At 41.5% G+C, this 21239-nt stretch overlaps 1 protein-coding gene across 1 annotated transcript; it reads right to left on the bottom strand.

Moving 5' to 3' along the window:
* Nucleotides 1–297: 297 nt before the first annotated feature.
* On the bottom strand, nt 298–9879 carry fam241a (family with sequence similarity 241 member A). Its single transcript, XM_049596350.1, has 2 exons — nt 9643–9879; nt 298–5039 (listed from the first exon to the last, which is right to left on the bottom strand). The coding sequence occupies exons 1-2, from the start codon at nt 9793–9795 to the stop codon at nt 4743–4745; spliced, it is 450 nt and encodes a 149-aa protein (XP_049452307.1). The 5' UTR covers nt 9796–9879; the 3' UTR covers nt 298–4742.
* Between the last annotated feature and the right edge of the window lie 11360 nt (nt 9880–21239).

Genomic DNA, 21239 nt, shown 5'->3' with positions numbered 1-21239 from the left:
TGAGTCCCTTTAAGTTTAAGTCACAAGGATGGGACGGACTGATGGATGGACAGATGGACAACCCAGAAACATTAGGCCTCCAGCCACAGCTGTCGCCTGCGTAGAGGCATAAAAACAGTTGAACAGCTGAATCTGATTCGACTGATATAGTTCTAGGTCGGGTGCAAAATAGTGAACATGGTAAACATTACATTACCTGCTGAACATCATCAGAATGTCGACATGAGCGTGTTAGCATTTAGCGAAAAGCACTACTAAATACAGTCTGACAGAGCAGTGACAGCCAAAGAGTTTTAGGAACACTCGCTTTTAATCATAGACATTGCAACACATTTTGATTCATTAATTCTTTCATAGGTATGCATAAAACTCTCAGTGCAAACACCTTAGAAACAATAATTTAAGTTTAAAATAATTCATTACAGTTTTTTTTAAACAAGGACAAATGCAGCATGTCAGTAAGTCAGCAGTGAACATCCAATCTGTGATGATGTTTGCTCTGGAAAACTTTGACACTCAGTAGTAAACTTTGAAATCAGTGTGATGACTACAGTTCAGTTCTTCTCAACAGTGTGCGGTCAGTTAACCTGGACATCTGCACATTCAAATCATAAAATAAACAGAAGAGTAAAGTATGTTCAGCTGTAAAAACTACCTGAGACTACCAGAAAAATTATCCTCCTTAAATACTCCCATACTGTTATTATATATTCAGTTGTGAGGGGAGTTACTGCAATTTGATTCACCTTCCTTCAACCTGCCTTGTCAGCCATTTCTCCTGACAATGACTACATTTAAATGCAACTTCTTTGTATAACATCAAACTGTTCTAGGGGAACAAAATGGTGCAAATATATTTTTGAAGATTAATGGTGAACATACAGGGCATTCAGATGTTGTTTTGTTGCAGTTGTCTACAACAGGATTTTAGAATTTCTGCGCAAATTTAATAAAAAGAAAAAACTGAAACGTCAGACTAACGTAAGTATTCAGACCCTTTGCTATGACACGTGATATCTAGCCTCTCATTTCTCTTGATCATCTTTGAGATGCGCCTGCACCTTGACTGGAATCCACCTGTGGTAAACTGTTTTGAATGGATATGATTTGGAAAGACACATCTGTCTTTATAAGGTGTCACAGGATCTACATGGAGCAAAAATACAGAGAGGTCATAAATGACGACGTGGTTCAAGCTGAGGCCTCAGGACCTCAGACTGGGCTGAAGGTTCACCTTCCAACAGGACAATGACCCTGAGCCCACAGCCAAGACAATACATGAGGGGCTTACAGGGGCAACTCTGTAAATGTCCTCAGGTGGCCCACAAAGGGCCCTGAGCAGAACCCAATAAAACATCTCTGGAAAGACCTGAAAACAATCCACCGACAGAATCCATGCAACCTGACAGAGCACGAGAGGCTCTGCAGAGATGAATGGAAAAAAATCCCCAAATACAGGTGAGCAAGGCTTGTTGTGTCATTCTCAAGAAGACTGGAGGCTGTAACTGCTGCCAAATGTGCTTCAACTAAGTACTAAGAGTTTGAATACTAATGTGATATTCCAGTTTTTTTAATATGCTGGCAGATATTTTTAACATCCTACACTGGCTCTGTCATTATGGGGTAGTGAGTGTAGAATGGAATTGTTGCCAGTTTATGTAAATAGCCATCACCAAAATGCTGCATATGCAAGTGATTCCTAGAGACAGAGATTGGCAATATCTAATTCATTTTGCATTGTCAACATTTAGATTTAGACTTGCTGTCAGATGATACATAAACCTCAGAGGATTCTGGGTAGGATTACAATCGGATATGGTGATTAAAAAGAGGCATTCTGTGATAATTGCACTCAACTGAAACGGTCTGACAGGTGAAGACAACTGTGTACATTTGATGATATGCAGACTGCAAATGAAAGGTAGTTCACAAAATGACCAAAATCCCAGAACAATTACTAGTCTGATATGATATTGATATTTTACCAGAAGCTCTACGTATAAATTAACTCTGTGAATGCCAGTTTGTCAGTTAATACTCCAGTGTAGTTTTCTTGAACATTCACTCTGTTTACATGCACACTAATATTCCATGATTATGATAAAGTATTTTCCAAATAAGACATGTGGGATATGTGGGTATTAATAAGGAGCATTCTTTGGACATGTATACAGCACATTTGCAATATGCCTCTTGATTGGGGTTTTTACAGCAGTTTGCTACACACAGTCTCTCGCCTGTTTACAGCCAGCTCTTTGTGTTGTGCACAAACCAACCTGCCGGCAGTGTTTGAACCTGGCAGATAGAGATACATGTCCAAAAGAAAAGCCCATATTTCTTGTGGAAAGGAGAAACACACCTACTTTCAAACATTATGAAAGAGTTGGAAATTAAATGGTTTAAAGCAAATATTGCAACATAGGCCTCTTAAAAAAAATGTGGTTAAAGGAATGAAAGAGGAAGGCTGTGTTCACACAAGTCCACCACCAGTGGGAAAATTAGAAAAATCCTATTTTGATGCAGAAAAAGCAAAATGTCACAAACAGCTTCAGCTTCTCCATTTTTCAGTATTTTGACATGAAGGACCAGTTAGGGCATGTTCATCAGAGTATGCCTGGCTGCATGTAAATGGGGGTTTTAGTGGAATATTCATTTTTCATTGGCCATGTAAACAGTTTAGCAGCAATATGTCCTTTTCAGAATACCTGAATATTAATGCAGGTAAATGTAGTCAATGTTAAGATTCAGTGTGTCAGTGTAACGGAGGGGAGTAACACTGCAGCTCTGCAACAGCAGAGAAAACAAAGTGGAAGACTGTGCACGTTTGTGTTTTTTTTGCATCCAGTATAAAAGTAGTTTTCTCTACACAAGAACATTACTGTATCTGTTGAACACAATTAGTTTCCAAAACCAAAGCGTAAATTCTATCCCAACTTGTCAGTCTCTCTTCCCATGACTGTAAGAAGGCTTCCACCTCTACCTGCTCGAGATGTGCCTATGTGTAATTTCAGGACTGATATCGTTAAGTGATAATAATGTGTTTTTCTAGTAGTGGGAGGAGGTGAATGGAGCGAGCACAGGCATCAAAACAGAGAGCAGAGGAGGAAAAGCTAGAGACGCAGGATCGCTCACTTATTTTGGACCGATCCCCTCAGAACAAAAGCCCTGTTTCCACCATGCAGTTTGGTACAGTGTGGTTCAGTTCAGTTTGGTTCACTTTTTTCTGTTTCACTGTCAAGAGTTGTGGATGGTACCAATGGAACTGTTCCTTACTGTCCTCATTTTTGGTCATCCCTCTGTTGGGGTACCTAGCACACAGATCTGGTACTAAAAGGTGAAGCTAAAACACTGCAGTCTGTTGATTGGTCAATGTATTCACAAAGCCAACTGCCGGCGACATTTAAGGTTACTCAATGCATGAGCTGACAACCTGGATCCATCAGCACACCTTAAATTTCAATGTTAAACTTTGACCATTCCATTACTTTTGATTCTCTCTATGAGATGACACACACTTTTAGTAATGAGTAGATCTCTGAAGTGCTAATAATATATATATTAATTTTGACCAGACTGTGCGAACTGCATATATTCTAATACTCACTTGGAGGAAAAAAAACGCATTGTGGAATGTCATTCCTGTGGGCTATGGCCCGCTGCGCTTGCCTGAGAAGGACTAAATGCATCAAGAGAGACTCTCACTGCAGCCTGTTCTATTTTGTTCTGAAAATATCGGCATGCAGCCTCGTTCTGTGGCCGATAAATGCGATGTAGACTTCCCTCTGTGTCACCGGGGACGAGGAAATACAGCGAGTGCTGGACAAAGCAGTGAGTGACAACAGCCGCGCCCACATTTCAGAGTACTGTCTGTGATGAAAATGTACCTAGGGTCTAGGTACCATGTCTGAAGGGTTACTTTTGGTTCCAAAGGTACCATACCGAAAGTGTTGGGTGGAAACGGGGCTTAAGTTTCACAGATGGAATCCCTCTCCACAGCTGCTACAAAAAGTCTGTGCATTACCTGATGTAATTACTGACTGAGTTCCTTTATTGGAACAATAATAACTTTTTGTCATTTATCAGCCATCAATATATCGTGCATCCCTAGTATCGATCTCAACGTAAGTAAACATTTCACAGCTAAAAGGTTTCAGAAGAACATAATGTGTACTGCATGTCAGCGTTACATTCAGACACTGTTTTGTTATAAGTGATTATTGGAGGCATATAAGTGCTGCGCTTGCACACCACATTCACATACTGTATGTTAGCAAAGATGTCTTTAAGTGAAACACGCTACACAGACATGTGTGCAGTTCTGTTTCCTGAGTGCTGGGACTCCAGGCCTTCACTCTGTAGCCTCTGATACAAACAGAGACAAACCATTTCCTGCAATATCTTCCTGTTTCTCTAAATCAGCAGATCAATACCATTACATCACAGTAACAGCAGAGGCAGCAGGACAACACCTCTCCTATTACTGAGGGAGGAGAAGCTCCTGACCAGATCATCTTGAAGAATGGACCCAGCTTTGGATCTACTCTGAGTGAACAAACCATTTCTAGAAACCTGCTGAGCCCCCATCACTACAGAGCAGTGCAGCCCTCTCCACAGCCGCCCCCCTACAAGCACAGATCCACTGCAGATTCCAATCCAAACATTCATTAGCATGAAATGAGTCCCGCATATGTAAGCAATAAACACAGAAAAACAGCAGGCTCCACTCTGATCATCCGCTCCAATTACTTCTGGATGTAGATGATGATGATGCACAGAGTTCCCACCAGTCCCAGCGCCTGGATGCCCAGGAACCAGAGCAGCAGCCAGAAGAACACAATCACAACTGGTTCCACAATCTTGTCCCCAAAGTACATCTGGCTGAAGCCCATCCCACGCAGACACTTGTTGAGCATCCCAAACAGAGTCCCCATCCGCTCACAGTCGTCCAGCTGAGGCTGTCTGGTGGTGGGGTCATCTACGTGGGGCCATCTAGCGCTGGGATCACTGGGAGATCCAGGTCGGGGCCGGCTGCCATCAGCCTGTGGAGGTAGAGTTCAGAGCAGGTTATAAATACAAATGAACATATCCCACATGATCATATGGTCATAAAATCTCCATCAGTAATGAGCAGAGCTGCTCCAATACTGTTGATATTCCTCATTAATTAATCATACTCCTCTTGGCTTTGTTTTAACCTTCTCAGCACTTTGAGACCTGTTTTTTTTCCACTCAGAAGATTTTTTCCAACTCTTACCCTTCTCAGATGTTTACTGTATTTTCCCCTTGTAGGAGTCGCATACGAGGATACACACAACAGCTTGCAGGGATGTTAATGAGATAAATGAGCATGTTGTCTCTTAGGGTAAAAAGAAAGTCAGGGCTGCAATTAATCGTTTTTTTTTCATAACTGATAATTAATTTGGTGGTTATTTTCCCAATCAATCAATTATTATCAATTTGCGATGTACGCCTCTGCCAACCAGTCAAGTATCAGTTTAAATCCATGTCTGTCAAGACTCAAATGTAGTCAAAACAGTAGACAATGCATCAAATATGGATGTTGCTATAAAGGAACTACATACCCTAAAACACTGATTTCCCCCAGCAGCACAGAAGATCTATACAAGCAGCACAGTTTCAAGGTAGACAAGACAAGACACCCAAGATAAGTGAGATAAGTGTCACTTACTGATTCAGTATCTGACCAAACGTCTTCCCCTCTGTTCCTGAGATATGATGTTGAGTAATGGCCAGAAAACGAGTTCTAACAGTGAAGCTGACCTTTGACCTTTTGGATATAAAATGCCATCACTTTGTCATTTTATTTTGTGTGAATTTTTGTTGTAATTAGCATATGAATTCCTACCCTGGAAATCCAATTTCAAGAGCCCAGTTTGAATTTGCTCAGCGAGTCACTCTGGCAATCAGTAATGATGCTCATTACCCATGCCCTTGTAGCCGAGCTGCACCAATCACATCGGTGTATCTGATATAGGCGGGCCAGAGGCGAGCTAAACAGATGACGACAGCGTTGCGACGACAAAGTCCACAATCAGTCAGTAAACATTGCAAGATGGCTACGGATGAACACCAGCTGTTTGAAACGGCTTTGGCCGCTACAATGAACGAGTTAGACTTGTCTTTTTCTCTAAAACAGGAACAGAAGACGGCGCTCGAATCTTTCCTTTGCAAGAAGGACGTTTTTGCTGTTTTGCCGACCGGATACAGCAAGAGTCTAATCTACCAGTTAGCTCCGCTGGTAGCTAAGCTCTGGATACGTCACCCTGTGTATTGTTCTGATTGGTCGTAGTGTTATCCAATTACGTGCAATGATATTTACAAATGCATGCTTGTTGCTGCCCCTCGAGTAGGGCCATTTGCATTACTCATAGCCAGACCCTAAATCTTTCTAGATTTGGGTCTGGATTTCCAGGCAAAATAATTCCTGAGTTATGACTAAAAACGTGTTTTGTGAAGTCACAGTGACTCTGACCACCAATTTATCAATTCATCCTTGAGTCCCAGTGGACGTTTGTGCCAAAATTTGAGCAAATCTCTTCCAGGCATTCCAGACGGACAGACATGTTGTCTGCACAGAGGCATAAAAATAGTGAAAAACGCCCATGCTAACTTCCAGCATCCTAAAGTGATGAATTCATTTTTTTTTTTGTTTTTATTTGAGCAACAATTCAAATCCCAAAGATATGTAATTTACTATCATGTATGGTAAAGGAAGGACTCAGATTTCAGAGGCTGGAACCAGCAAATATTTGGCACTTCTGCTTGAAAAATGACTACAATTGTCTTCTTGTTGCACTAACTGTCATCTGGTTAGGGTTGCACAATAAACTGAAATATTATAGAAATCGCAATATGACCAAGTGCAATATCCAAATCGCAGTAGCTGCAATTGTTTGATAAAGGTAAAATGTGTCACACAATATCATTATAAATTAAGCACTGTGCTGCTACAACAGGTCTGTCCCAGCCTACAAATCATATTCCAGACATAAAGGAACATGCTTGTTTGAACCCTTGCAAAAACTACATCATCATCATTTGATGTTTTTATCAGTGAAAACAACATGCAAAAGTTAATCTTGGCTGTTTGGTTTGTGTGCAATAAGCTAATAAGCTTGAATTGTCTGTCCAACAGAGTCATACATTGTCTCTCTAGCTGACTACATCACATCAATTTCAGGAGTCTCATTCTGCCATTTAAACTTTTATTTCTATCATAATTTTAAATTAGGCTCACCAGCCTAACAGTTTAGAACCAGGACCTCCAGTATTTGAACCATGTAGCTTGTGACAGCAGACTGCAGCTGCTAATATAATGAGCCAGACACATACTTAAACATTTAGGTTAATATAAGGATTGGACTCAGCAGAAATGACTCAAACCAGGGCTTAAAAAAAGCTCAGGACATCCCTAGTAATCTCCTATTATCATCTCTTCATACAACTATCACGAGCTCTCATATCTAGTAACTAAAAACTTCAGAAAACACACTGTTACACAGTTCCCAGCAGTGACTCTTAGAATGATGTTAACATAAACAATACAAGTCAGACAACAGTAATTACAGTGACTTCCTTATTATTGAGCAATCTCTCCCTTGATAATTCCAGAATGCATTGTAAAAAGAACTGCGTCCGTTTCCTCAGTATGTGCACTAACATCAGTGCACTTTAAATTTAGGTGTGCCTGCAAGCAAGCATAGACCATAAACCGATGTTAATGATTGATTATTACCTTGTCTAACACATGATTGATGTTATTAACTTTAATTAGCTTCTGTGAAATGTGAATATTAATGACAAGTATGGATGCAGCTAAAAACAGCTTGTAAAGACACTAAATCCTATCTTTCTTTCTTACCGTGGACAGACTCATTGACTATGACACAATCTTCTGAGCTGTGCTATCACTGCACCCAGCACACCAGTAGCTCCTGAGTTCAGCGATATTAAATTACTGTTTTTTCAGTGTGGTCTGGCTTTGAAGAGAACGATATATCAGCTTTATTTTCCTGTCAGAAATTACTGCCTTACGCTACACTGAAGCAGTGAAAATACTCTCAATTCAGCATACATTTAAACTGTGGGCAAAGCAGTGAGTGACAACAGCCGCGCCCATATTTCAGAGTACTGTCTGTGATGAAAATGTACCTAGGGTCTAGGTACCATGTCTGAAGGGTTACTTTTGGTTCCAAAGATACCATACCGAAAGTGTTGGGTGGAAACGGGGCTTAAGTTTCACAGATGGAATCCCTCTCCACAGCTGCTGCAAAAAGTCTGTGCATTACCTGATGTAATTACCGACTGAGTTCCTTTATCAGAACAATAATAACTTTTTGTCATTTATCAGCCATCAATATATCGTGCATCCCTAGTATCGATCTCAACGTAAGTAAACATTTCACAGCTAAAAGGTTTCAGAAGAACATAATGTGTACTGCATGTCAGCGTTACATTCAGACACTGTTTTGTTATAAGTGATTATTGGAGGCATATAAGTGCTGCGCTCGCACACCACATTCACATACTGTATGTTAGCAAAGATCTCTTTATTAAATCACTGTTTTTTCAGTGTAGTCTGGCTTTGAAGATAACGATATATCAGCTTTATTTTCCTGTCAGAAATTACTGCCTTACGCTACACTGAAGCAGTGAAAATACTCTCAATTCAGCATACATTTAAACTGATAGTTTTTTTAGGTGGGACTTCTTTAAGATGGCTAAAACACGTTTTGTTGCAGATTGCTAGCTTTAATATCAGACTCCTACCTGCTTCTCCAAACTGAGGGCATGCCAACTAACATTTACTGTGTGTCACATACGGTCTATGGGTAAGAACCCTATACAACCCCATTTCAAAAAACCTGAACCATCCCTTTAACTCCTATTGTGTTTAGGCTACATTGTGTGCATAATGACGTCGAAACAGTAGTTAAAACCCTACTACTATAGGTGGGGGGCTGTCAACAAAAAAAGCCTGCATTCCTACTTTGTTAAACTTGCAGATTATTACTCAACTGGTAAGGCCTGGATCTGTCACATGATATTCTATATCTCTTGTGAGGAGAAAATGCCACCAAACTACATAATAAGAATACATAAACAGACACCTGCTAGTAGGACATGGCTTTAGAAGCTTAAAAGACGAAGAGCCACCCTTCTTTTCGGTGTCAGCAGCTGCTGTATTATATTGTGTGTATTACACCACGCAGCCACTTATCCACCAATCTCATATAGGGCTTATATGTTACAAGTTATATCCCGACTTGAATATCTGATCCTGTTCATTCGCAATATTCATAGCCCATGTTCTGCCATGTATGTATTGCTTGCGTTTGAAGAGAAATATTTAAGTATTAGATTTATTAACTAGGGTCTGGCTCACGCGCTGGTTATCTAGGCTTATTACACAGGACAAGTGACAACTGAAACTGATCAAATTTAGGTCGCAGTAAGTTAAACTGACGCTGACGAGCTATTTCACTACGACAGGACCTCCCTGAGCTTAACATTAGCTCCGACACAGTGGAACCACTCCCGAGTCCTGGCCGTCAATGTCCCGTGTTAGCATGAAATCTAATAAACGGCTACAGCTAGCTTGTTAATGTACTTTTGCTTTACCCGGTGTCGCTGGTGGTGTAGTGCGGTCTGCCGTGCACCGTGGACGTGTTGTTGAGGACTATGCCATCTTCTCTGGTTCTCTGGCGGCTGCTCTTCAGACTCACGTCGACGAAAAACATACTGGTCATTGGCAGGTTGCGTTACTGTGGACATTTTACAGCTAGTCCACTGACTGTAACTTTGAGGAATCAAACATGCGAGTGGTGCGCTGACAGCACAGTGTCCGCCCTGAGACGCGCCGCGCGCTCCCGATACATCCGCGAGACCTCAACATCGTCCAATGTAGGGCCGCAGCGCCAACACGCGCCCCCTGCAGGCCAGGATGGTAACTAACACAAACTAAACCTTTACTGAGCCCCAGAGGGGAAACAAGGCTGTCACAGCTGCACAGACAGCAGCAATACACACACAGACACATCATAAAAAATACATAGTTAGTGGTATATTAAAAAAAATAATAATAAATAAATAAAAACAGAAAAACTGTACAGAGCATATAGAGACAAAAACAACTTTTTTTTTAACCTTAATAATTTATAGAAGCTAATGTGGGACATCAGAATATTAGCAATCAATCACCAAACATGTTATTGAATTGTTAAACATGTTTATTTCTGCTGCAAAGTTGGACATTTAAACATGGGGGTCTATGGGGACTGACTTGCTCCTGGAGCCAGTCTCAAGTGGCCATTCAAGGAACCCGCACTTCTACGTTGGCTTCATTTTTCAGCCCTGGAGGTTGCTGCTTGCCCGTTGATATAAAGGAGGCGTGTGTGCATGGCAGTGGCCAAATCTGTGACGCCTTTCTCGGGTCAAGCAAAGCAATGGTTTTTCTCCATTTTTTATCCTTATTTTTATTTATTATGTGAAATGATTATTACGTCCTCGCAGCATGGCTTCAGACTTTTACTCTTGTTGTATTTATGGAGGGAGCATGATTTTTCTTTGTCTTACACACCCAAAGTAATGCCTAAATATTTAATGAAATACTTGTATTACACAAAACTGTTACAGTGATTTATATTACAAACATGGTAGCAGAATGAGCCTTTCAAATGCATCAAAACCCATAAAGGTCTTTGTCAGTTCAATGTCTAAATGTCCTGTTACCATAGACTAGCTATAAAAATAATGGACGTAGCTACTGTGACATCACCCATTGCCCTTGTGGACTCCCATTTTGAAGCGTCAAGTTCAGCATTCTGCCCATCACCAGTTTTGTTCTTAGGACCAGAAGTGATTTGGGCGAGAAGTGCTGAAGCAGCCGTGCCCTTAATGGTGTGTAACTGTGAGTGAGTTATAGAAAAATTCACTCCCCATACAGTTGTTGTGAATGGGGAAATCAGCTGTGAAGACCAAAAACATTTTTTGTACCAGGCAGTAAACATGTTTATTTCTGCTGTGAAGTTGGGCATTTAAACATGGGGGTCTATGGGGACTAGCTTGCACTTGGAGCCAGTCTCAAGGAGAGGCTGCTCACTGCAGAGCCAATGGGCCCGCCCTCTGGACAGCTCAACCTCTCTGGACCTAGTGAGCGCCCCACTCCTCTGTACTTCCATGCCGCCACCATTACATTAAGATATAGGCTGTTTGTGAATTAATTTCAATCATATCAGATTAATTAATGTAATCAAATTTGACCTAGGTTACCTAGTTTTATGGAAAACCACACCGCGAAAGTCTGCTAATGCAGAGCTTTGTAAGCTAAGTTTAGATAAAAAATAAGCTAGTAGCAAGGTTAGCATATTTTACCAGTCAAAGTGATCCGATGCCTGCATCCGATGCCTCCCCACTCCACTGCTGTCCCCCTCGCTTTTTCCTCGGTCCGAGGCCAGCCCCACTCGCTTTTTCCTCGGTCCGAGGCTGGCAGGCAGACAGGAGGCTGGCAGGTTCTACGAGGCTGGCAAGCAGGGAGCCGGCTGGCCTCCTGCCTGCCTGCTCTCCTGCTGACCGAAAAAGCAAGCAGGGAGCCGGCCTCGGTCAAGCAGGGAGAGGGGAGGCCGGCCAAAAAAGCGAGCGGGGAGCCGGCCTCGGTCTAGCAGGGAGAAGGGAGGCCGGCCGAAAAAGCGAGCAGGGAGCCGGCCTTGGTCGAGCGGGGAGAGGGGCTCGGTCCGCGGTGCTACTGTCCCCATGGCTTTCTCCCCGCTCCGTTGCTGACAGGAGAGCCAGGTCTCCCAACCGCTTTTCCCCCGTTCCGCTGTCGGATAATTATAAGTTATTTATATATTTATATATAAGTAGCCATTCATCGAAATGGCACTTTGACGTTAGCTTCATTTTTCAGCCCTGGAGGTTGCTGCTTGCCTGTTGATATACAGGAGGTGTGTGTGTGTGTGTGTGCATGTGTGATTGATATTTTGCAGTGTTAATATCAGAAAATGGTGAAAAATGTCGATTAGTTTTTCCAAAAAGGTGACATCCTCAAAAATTTTATAGCCTACTCAGTTTACTTTGATAAAGGAGAAAAGAAAGAAAAAAACAAACAAAAATCACATTATGAAGCTGAAATCAGAGCCCCTACCTTACTTTAACTTTCCTATATTCCAGAGTTAAATATTGCACTCTATTACTAGTTAGTTTTCAGATTAGAATGTTCAAAACCTACTGTGAGCCTGTAAAATGCAATGCATAGTTGACAGTACATTGGGCCAACTGGCAGTGCATGTAATGAGTATTTAGCTCCACATCGGCCAGCTACAATAAACAGTATAAACCTGCTTCCTAATCCAAGACTATAACCTATAAACCACAAAAGCCCTTTTTGCCCTTACCTTTAAGTGATTTAAGGTTTGGAGTGCAAGATTATTACCTGTAACAGAGCAGGCTAGTGCAGAGGAGGTTGGTTTTAGACACACTATATGGACGTGTGTATATATTCAGAGGTTTTGGTTGAAAGCTGTTTCAAAGTTAAATTTGGTTTTCAATAAAGAATTAGATTTGGATCCAGTTTGCCTTCTGCTATGAATGCCACACGTACAGATGCAGAGGGTTTACACAAAGAGTGTGTTAACATATGCTGCACGTAAATGTATATCACTGAAATGGATTTCAAACAAGCCACTAACACTCCTACCCATGGAATATGTGACATACTGGTCTAGAGGTACATTTGGTATATTTCATCATATATGGACACCATTCCTTGATTATGCAGGACCTAGAATATCAAATATTATCTGGAAGCCACTTCCTAAACCAAGAAGTGATGGCTGAATGCTGTGGGGAGGCTCTGTTGTCTGTAATATCACTTATCTATATATTTATCTTGCTGTATGCTTTGCCCCCTCCAGGGCCTCCAGTATATTTTTGCAAACTATAACAAAAAATGTTGCTATGCTACAACAGACAACCCTACTGCTGTCTAAAATAATCACGAGCAAATGTAATTATGATTAAATATAAAGTAAACTAATTATCAATATTATTACTGCTGGCTCTGGTATGACATTGTGCTGCAGTTCTGCGTGTGGTTTGTCCAGGTGGTGTTGCCATACCTCAGCAGAGGGTGTTACTGAACTGATAGATACAGTCACTGTCACACTGTGCTGTCATTACTTTTAGATGTGTTATAAAATGGAAAACTATGGGTGTTACAGTGTCAGTCATTAATGTTGTGCTGCATGTGTAATCTATGTAGACACTACTAGCTTTCTTTTATTGTATATTCATAAAGGCTATGGTTTGATTTATGTTTTTAGTTAATAATGGGTTAATATTGACAGTAATTACACAGAAGCAGCAGCTACACTGTCATAAAAGAGAGAGAAATGCTAATGAAAATCAGTGAAAAATAAGAGACAAGTAGCCTAAAACTTTAACTTAACATTAAGATATGAACAAATATGAAAATATAACTGAATAGTGTCAGTCTTTCTGTCTCAGTCACTCGCACATGCGTTGTTTCTATGATATCAAATGTCATAGAAACAGAACGGTGACCCGGCCGAGGTCACGTTTATAAGGCCTTCAGATCATTGTGATCTCTCACTTTGCACTTGGATTTGGACCAGAACCAACCTGTGGAAAGATTACTCTGAGATTTGAGCAGAAAGCAGAAGTTTTGGAACACTTTTCAACCTTTCGGACCACTCAACTTTGTGGAAAACCCGAAGATGGCCACCAGGGACTTTAACCCTCCAGGTAAGACAACTTCTATAGCATTTTACTGGTTGACACGACCTCTGAAATTGTTTAAAGGGTCATCTGTGTAGAAATGAGTGTAAATGTTTGGGTTTCAAAGTTGATCAGTTCACAACATGTTATTAGGTCTGTCGGAAACTCCAGATTTGGTGAAAACAGACGCTAATTTCTAATGATCACATTCAGTTATCACACTAATGCACGGTTTGTCGAGTAAGTTGATGTTTTTGATGGACAGGATGTGTTAAATCTACTGGGACAGGTGCGGAATGTGTTAATAATTAATGTAGTGATTTGAAAACACTGCTTATTTGAGGGTATCAAATTATCGACATGTGACAATCTGTGATCAGTTCTACTGAAAAAAAAAGATGGCGACTGGCCGAATTTTCAAAGTCAAAGTCAGGACGTGAGGAGCACAGGTGTAATCAGACCAGGGCACGGTCTCCTGAGTTCGTTTGTTTTGATTGTTGAAGCCTGGCTTTTTGTATCTGGTTCTCTTAGTGTCAAAGTATATCATATTAAATAAACTTAATTTCAATATTTAATACTGAAATGCACTTCGCTCGTTAGTGTGGTATTTTGTTGTTTGCCAGCAACATGAGAAGGATGTGTTATGTAGCCTAACTGTACGCAATCTGGAAATCCATCGGTAAAAAAACAAAAAACAAAAACAAAAACAAAAAACCTTTTTTTTTCTTCCTTTACAATGTAAATTGCAGAATCTGTCTTGAGAGATTAAACTGTACATGACTGACCGTGCGCCCTGCATCCAGGATGAGATCACCTGCTACACGCACTGTGATTTGCAGCTCATATTTCAGAATAATGTGTTATAAACTTGTAGTTGGGTCTGCACAGAGCTCACTGAGGTATTTTTGGATTTATGTAGCCATGGTGCACTGTTATGTAATGATACATGTAGTGCGACAATACATTTACGCTGTTTATTGCAAACCATGGGGCGTTTAGTCATCACTGAAGTGATGTAGATTGATCACATTGTTACTGCAGCTTTATTTGATGCTATATAATGCAGCATTAATTGATTGTCATGCTGTCATCTGTTCAAACTGGAGGCTGAGCTGTACAGTATTTGATATTACTGTTAGAAGGTGTAGCCTCTTGTGTGTTGGTGAACTTTGATACTGATGTAGTGCAGCTGTACATATATGTGTATGTTGTAGTGTTTTCCAATTTAAATTTTGATTGCTGCTCATTTGATCCAAAATATTTAAAGAGAGACTTAATCAGAAATCCTTATAATGTATGGCTAATATATTATAAGATGAGGGCTATTTTCACACTGGTGCAGATATCAACATATTACTGTTTGTACTGGGTACAATTAGAAGCGGATGCTATTCATACCCTGGATTATAGGCTAGTGATGTGTGCTGTTTATACCCACCTTGGTACAAATATTTGTAGCCTACTCTTATTTTGTACAACTAAACTATTATCTTCTCAACCTCAACCCTCAGGACCTAGGTTAGCTACGTAGCTAACTATCCTACCATTAAAATGGAACCATGCCAAGTGTCTTTTCTTTAAGCGGATTTATGGTTGTGCGTAGACCATACGCACATTGTCCACACCGTTGTGAGCATTTTTACTTGTGCGGTGGTGTGTCTGTGTCACTCTGCAGTTACACCTCCAAAACACTAGTCAGCGACAGAGGTTTCTGTGAAGTGCTATAAAGTTTAGATGATTTAAAACACATTAAATATGGCTTAATAGAGACGATTTGGGGAAGAAAAAAAAATCAAAAATCAGCTTCACTGTAACTTCAAGCGTTCACAGCAGGGGCGCCTCCAGAATTTTTTTCATAGGGGTGGCCAGATGGGGCCACTTAAAATGGGGTGGCACACCAAAACTAAAAGCCATAATTTCAGGATTTTATTACACTGTTGTAGTATATAGGCTAGTCAAAAACTATCAGAAAGACGAAGGAAGAAGGAAACACCTACTGATGTACTTTGGTTTATTGTGTTATATTTAATGATACTAATGATTTAATGTGCATAGACTAATAACAGTACAGTTAACATTTTGAGTTCCACAATAATCTTGTTTTATTGTGTTATGTATATATGTTAGGCGATTTATTGTTTTTAAAATAGGTTAGTTATCCTTTTCCTTAAAAAGACACATATACAGCTTAATTTAAAGGTGTATATTCATTGTAATCAAAACCATTACTGGGAAAAAGCAGGTACTGGCAGATACAAACAGAAGCAAGTACAGAAATACTCATATCTTTGCTTTATGTAAGAAGAATTTCCCACCAGGGATCAATAGTCTTTCTGATTCTGATTACCAGGCTATACAGAATGTGTAACAAACTCTCATATCTTTGCTTAATGTAATACAAAAATAATTAGATTTACAAGAAAAAATTCCCAAAGGTCCGACCTAGTATTTGAATCCCATTAGTCCGACCGCCCAAAAATCCAACCGCAGTAAAGTTACATTTCAGGGGGGACCAGGCAACTACCCCTTTCAGTAAACACAGAGCAATGGCACCACTAAACAGCTGCAATGTCTCTATGCACGGACTGTGAAGACAGTTGCGTTTATCTCATCAACAGGAAATCACATCATTTGCTATATGTGACGTACATGCCCTTATTTGGATAACACATCCTGATATTCCCCACGCACGGGAAGATGTTTTAAGCAGGAAGGCTGGGCTTCCAACTGAATGAATGAATGAGTGACATCAGTGTAATTTTTTTCCTGCTGCATAGCACATCGCACATCGCCACTCACTAGGCAGCTGACTGGCTGCCATAAGCTACACATAAAATAAACATTAAGACGTTCTAACAAATGCAAGTTTTATTACATTTTTTCCATAAGGAGGCCAACAGTAGAATTCACCACATGACAAAAGCAGACAAGAACTACCGTAGTTTGAGCGCTGTCCTTGCTGCTGAAGATGCAAAAACAAACAAATGTCTATACTCCAAAACTCACTACTTCTGACATGACGAACCAAGACAGTGTATATAGCTAAAAAACACAACATCAGCAGAAAAACAGAAGTCCTGCAAACCAACAGCAAGCGGCGATCACCATGGCCAAATAACGTCGCATATCTGTAACTCCAAAAAGCACTCGGAGAGCGCAGACCTCCGCCAAGCAGCTCGGATTTCCCGCCATTTTATTATTTTATCCACTTCACTTCAACCGATCACCACCAAAATTTTATCACCTGTTCCTTGTCCCGTTATCAACCTTTCCTGAAATTTCATCAAAATCTGTTAAGAACTTTTTGAGTTATTTTGCAGACAAACAAACAAACAGACAAACAAACAGACAAACAGACCAATGCCGGCGAAAACATAACCTCCTTGGCGGAGGTAATAACGAAATAAAAATAAGACAGCTGTTGGCGACCAACGCTGTTGTTGCTGCAGCTACTAGGCTACTACTGTTATCCAAACAAAATTAAAGGAAGCAAAGATTGATTAACCTATAATTCCACATTATGTTGCACAGCTAATAAATTATTTCCTTTTAACGAATGGCTCAGAGAAATGCTGTCTAGCAAAGTTAAATATTTTTTTTACCACCATTTTAGCTATGAAATAGCCTTACTGATATTTAAGGTGCACGCACACACAAGCAGGATCTCACACACATAAAACGCGACTGGAATTAATAAACAAGCGGTAAATGCACAGTGGGGTTATTTATTTTCTGTATCGGTGTGACTCGCTGTGTTAATTGAGTGAATCGTCCGAGCCAGACGCTTGTTAATTTGAGTTTGATTTAATTTAATTACACAAAGGTTGTTGAGTTAAACTAACCATACGAGTCCTTTTCATTTTTATACAATTTATTGCTGCATTTTGAAAGCAAAAAGAGTTAAGTTTTTTGGGGGTTTCATGTTATATCGGGGGTTTCAGCTTGGTACCGTGAACCTGTGCCTCCCGTGACCTGTAAAAGTAGCGTTGTGACATAAGCCTCAGTTTCTGTTGTTGGCGAATTGTTACAAGCTGATGAATTCGCTGGTCAAGGCTAGGCAAAACGTTAGATGGATGGTTTGTCTCTAACAAAATACTTCCTGTAGACGTGCTGCAAGAAGGGATTAATGCTTAAGATACATCTGCAGCCAGAGCGCATTACGCTGTCAATAGGCTTTATGTGTGGGGAATACCAGGATGTGTTATCCAAATAAGGGCATGTACGTCACAAATAGCAGATGGATGTGATTTCCCATCGAAGAGATAAACGCAACTGTCCTCACAGTCCATGCCGGCGCAGTGAGGGAGAAATGCACAGACTGCTTCATGTTGGAAGTTCTGTGGTCGGACTAACTGGCGGTCGGGCTACTAGGTATGAAATCCGGCAGGCGGACTAATGGGCGGTCAACATCATGGGACTAAAACGATACAACTCGCTGTAGACCTGCATGGCTGGATTAGCGGGTAGTCAGACTTATGGGTAGTCTGACCTATGGGAGGTCGCACTAATGCCTGGTCCCCACTGGCGAGTGGGGTGGCCAGCAAATTTATAGGGGGGGCCGTGGCCAGCCCTGGCCACCCCCTGGTGGCGCCATTGATTCACAGACAAACACTTGTATTTATCTGGACACATTTTCCCCACAGATAGGCTACAACATGCTAACGTTATTAGCACAAGTCTATGGCATTTTACATTGTACAGATTAGCCTAGTGGTCGGCGATCTTTTCCTCTTCTCATATAAAACCAGGGACAACAGCAACATGTAACAAAGGTAACAGCACACAACTTGGCTCCATTACAACTCACAAGATTCACTGACAAAACAAATGTCATACTAAACAGGTTTTCCAAACAATTACAAAATGCTAACATTATTAGCACAAGCCTATGCCATTTTACATTGTATAAATTAGCTTAGTGACAAGTGGAAATTTCCTCTGTTCATATGAAACCTATGAATCCCAAAGTATAAATCCCTGAAGGATAAATTACACACAAGACTTAAAATGCTATTTTAGTGGAGGCTTTACTGTCTTCACAATTTATTGTTTCTTATCTGTGAAATAAGAGTAAATAAAAGCTTTGTTTCCACTGAGGGAAAGTGTCAGTATACAGAAACAGACAGGAGGTCTGCGTCAGTTAGGTTTTTTGTATATTTGTTGTTACTTGTCATACAGGTATGAAAATAGCACAGCTAAGAGGCCAAAGCTATTTATACTGGGGTGCAAATAGTCACTCCGATATTATAATTTGAGTATCTGATCCCCCCCCCTCCTTAGGTGGCGTGTCCTTCGTCATTGAGCACCCGGCAGATGGCTTCCCTGAAGTCATCTGGATCCTCAACAACGATGAAGGTGAGGTTCAGGTAGGTGATGCACATGTAGGTGACTTCATTCCCCCAGTTTCCTCTGATGAAGAGGATGAGTCTGAGGTGGAGGCTGAGGAGGACAACGATGATGACACTGATGAGGAACACTTTGACGAGGAACACTTTGACGATGAGGACTGGGATGCCCTGGAGAGTGAAGATTCTGGGTATGGGTCCATGAGCGAGGAGGAAGAGGAGGAAGAGGACATAGAGGATGAAGTGGACGTTGATGACGACAGATATTGGCCAGGATGCCGTTATTTTCCTGTTCCTTCCCTGAAGCCTCCTGCACAGCCAGTGGAGCGTCCTGAAGATCTGCCCCCAGTCTCTCCGAGGTCTGAAGACTGCTCCCCCAGCCTCCGGCCTCAGCTCTTCCACCAAGAGAAGCAGGGAGGACAGCTACACACTTCAGGTAAGTGTGAAGAGGCAGCGGTGATCTGTGAGGACTGCGACTGTGAGCCAAGACCCTCCGCTTCAGGCCTCAGCTCCGCCACAAAGAGAAGCAGGGAGGACAGCGATACACCTCAGGTAAGTGGGAAGAGGCAGAGGAAGACCTGTGAGGACTGCAATGAAGAGCCAAGACCCTCCACTTCAGGCCACAGCTCCTCCACACACAGAAGCGGAGAAGAGGACTACAGGAACTCTGCACCCTCCACTTCCGGCTCCAGCTCCTCCATGCCCAGAAGATATTGGCCGAGTTCTTTCTGGTACCAGAGGAGGCCCGATGACAGCGACTCCGATGAAGACTGATGGCCCTGATTGGGAAACCTTTGTGTCTGGAAGGACTGATAAAGCCCCATTGCAGCCTTTGCGTCTGGCCAGGCTAGCACAGCCCTTGGTAGCGTCTTGCACCAGGGCTTTTTATTTACATTTTACTCTTTTATTATCGTTGATATTGCTGGATGCATTTACCAGTGATTGGGAAACCTATGTGCCTGGAAGGACTGATAAAGTCCCAGGCAGCCTTTGCGTCTGGCAAGGCTAACACAGCCCTTGGTAGCGTCTTGCACCAGAGCTGTTTGATTACATTTTACTTTTGAGTAATAGTTGATGGTGGTGGATGCATTTACCAGTGATTGGGTAAAGCCCCATGCAGCCTTTCCGTCTGGCGAGGATAACACAGCCTCAGGGCTTTTTATTTACATTTTACTTTTTCCATTATAGTTGATGACACTGGATGGATGTTCCAGTGCTGAGTTAATAATGATAATACATTATACTTATATAGCACTTTCCAATGTACTCCGAGACAATTTACAAATTCAAGGACAAAACAACAACAAAAAAAGGCAAGGAACAAACAAGAAAACAAATAAGGGATGAGGAGAAGAAACTTTCAGCGATTTAATAAAGGCAGTGTTAAACAAGTGAGGCTTAAGTGATTTTTTGAATATGGAGAGAGAGGGGGAGTCTTGGATGGATTTGGGGAATGAGTTCTAGAGGATGGGAGCAGCAATGGAGAAGGCCCTGTCCCCCCAAGATTTGTGCTTTGTTCCTCATGGAAGAGGAACAGGAGGTTGGCATTGGCAGAGCAGAGTGTGCTGTTGGAATGTATAAGGAGAGTTTTGAAATCCTGCAGCTTAGGAGGAGAGGGATGGATGGAGTCGGGCGATGTTCCTGACATGAAAGAAGGCTGGATTGGTAATGTGTTTGATGTGCCGGTCGAAGGACAGGAATTAATCAAAAATGACGCTAAGATTTCAAATGTGAGTGAGGTGGATACTGTGGAGCCGTCCATGTTGAGGGTGAAGTTATGGGTGGATTTGGTGACTACTTTTGGTCCAGTGATGGTAATTTTAGATGGGTTGCAGTTTAATTGAAGGAAATTGGTTTGAAGCCAGGATTTTATTTCAGTGATGCAGTTTGTCAGGGTTTAGTGGGTGGCAGTGGAGATTGTCTTGGTGGAGATTAGGAGCTGGATATGATCGACGATACAATGGAACTGGACACCAAGACAGCATTATATGTGACAAAGGGGGAAAAGGTACAGGATGAAGAGGAGGGGACCAAACTGAACCCTGGGGGACACCTCGGGGGAGGGGAGTAGTGGGGGATTTGCAGTTATTGATGGAGATGAACTGAAGTCTGTCTGAAGTCTGAAGGATGGAGGGCTTG

Source organism: Epinephelus fuscoguttatus, linkage group LG14, assembly GCF_011397635.1.
Source record: "Epinephelus fuscoguttatus linkage group LG14, E.fuscoguttatus.final_Chr_v1".
Classification (NCBI taxonomy): Eukaryota; Metazoa; Chordata; class Actinopteri; order Perciformes; family Serranidae; genus Epinephelus; species Epinephelus fuscoguttatus.
The sequence above is the reverse complement of the archived record's forward strand: the minus strand, read 5'-3'. Positions and strand labels throughout refer to the sequence as shown.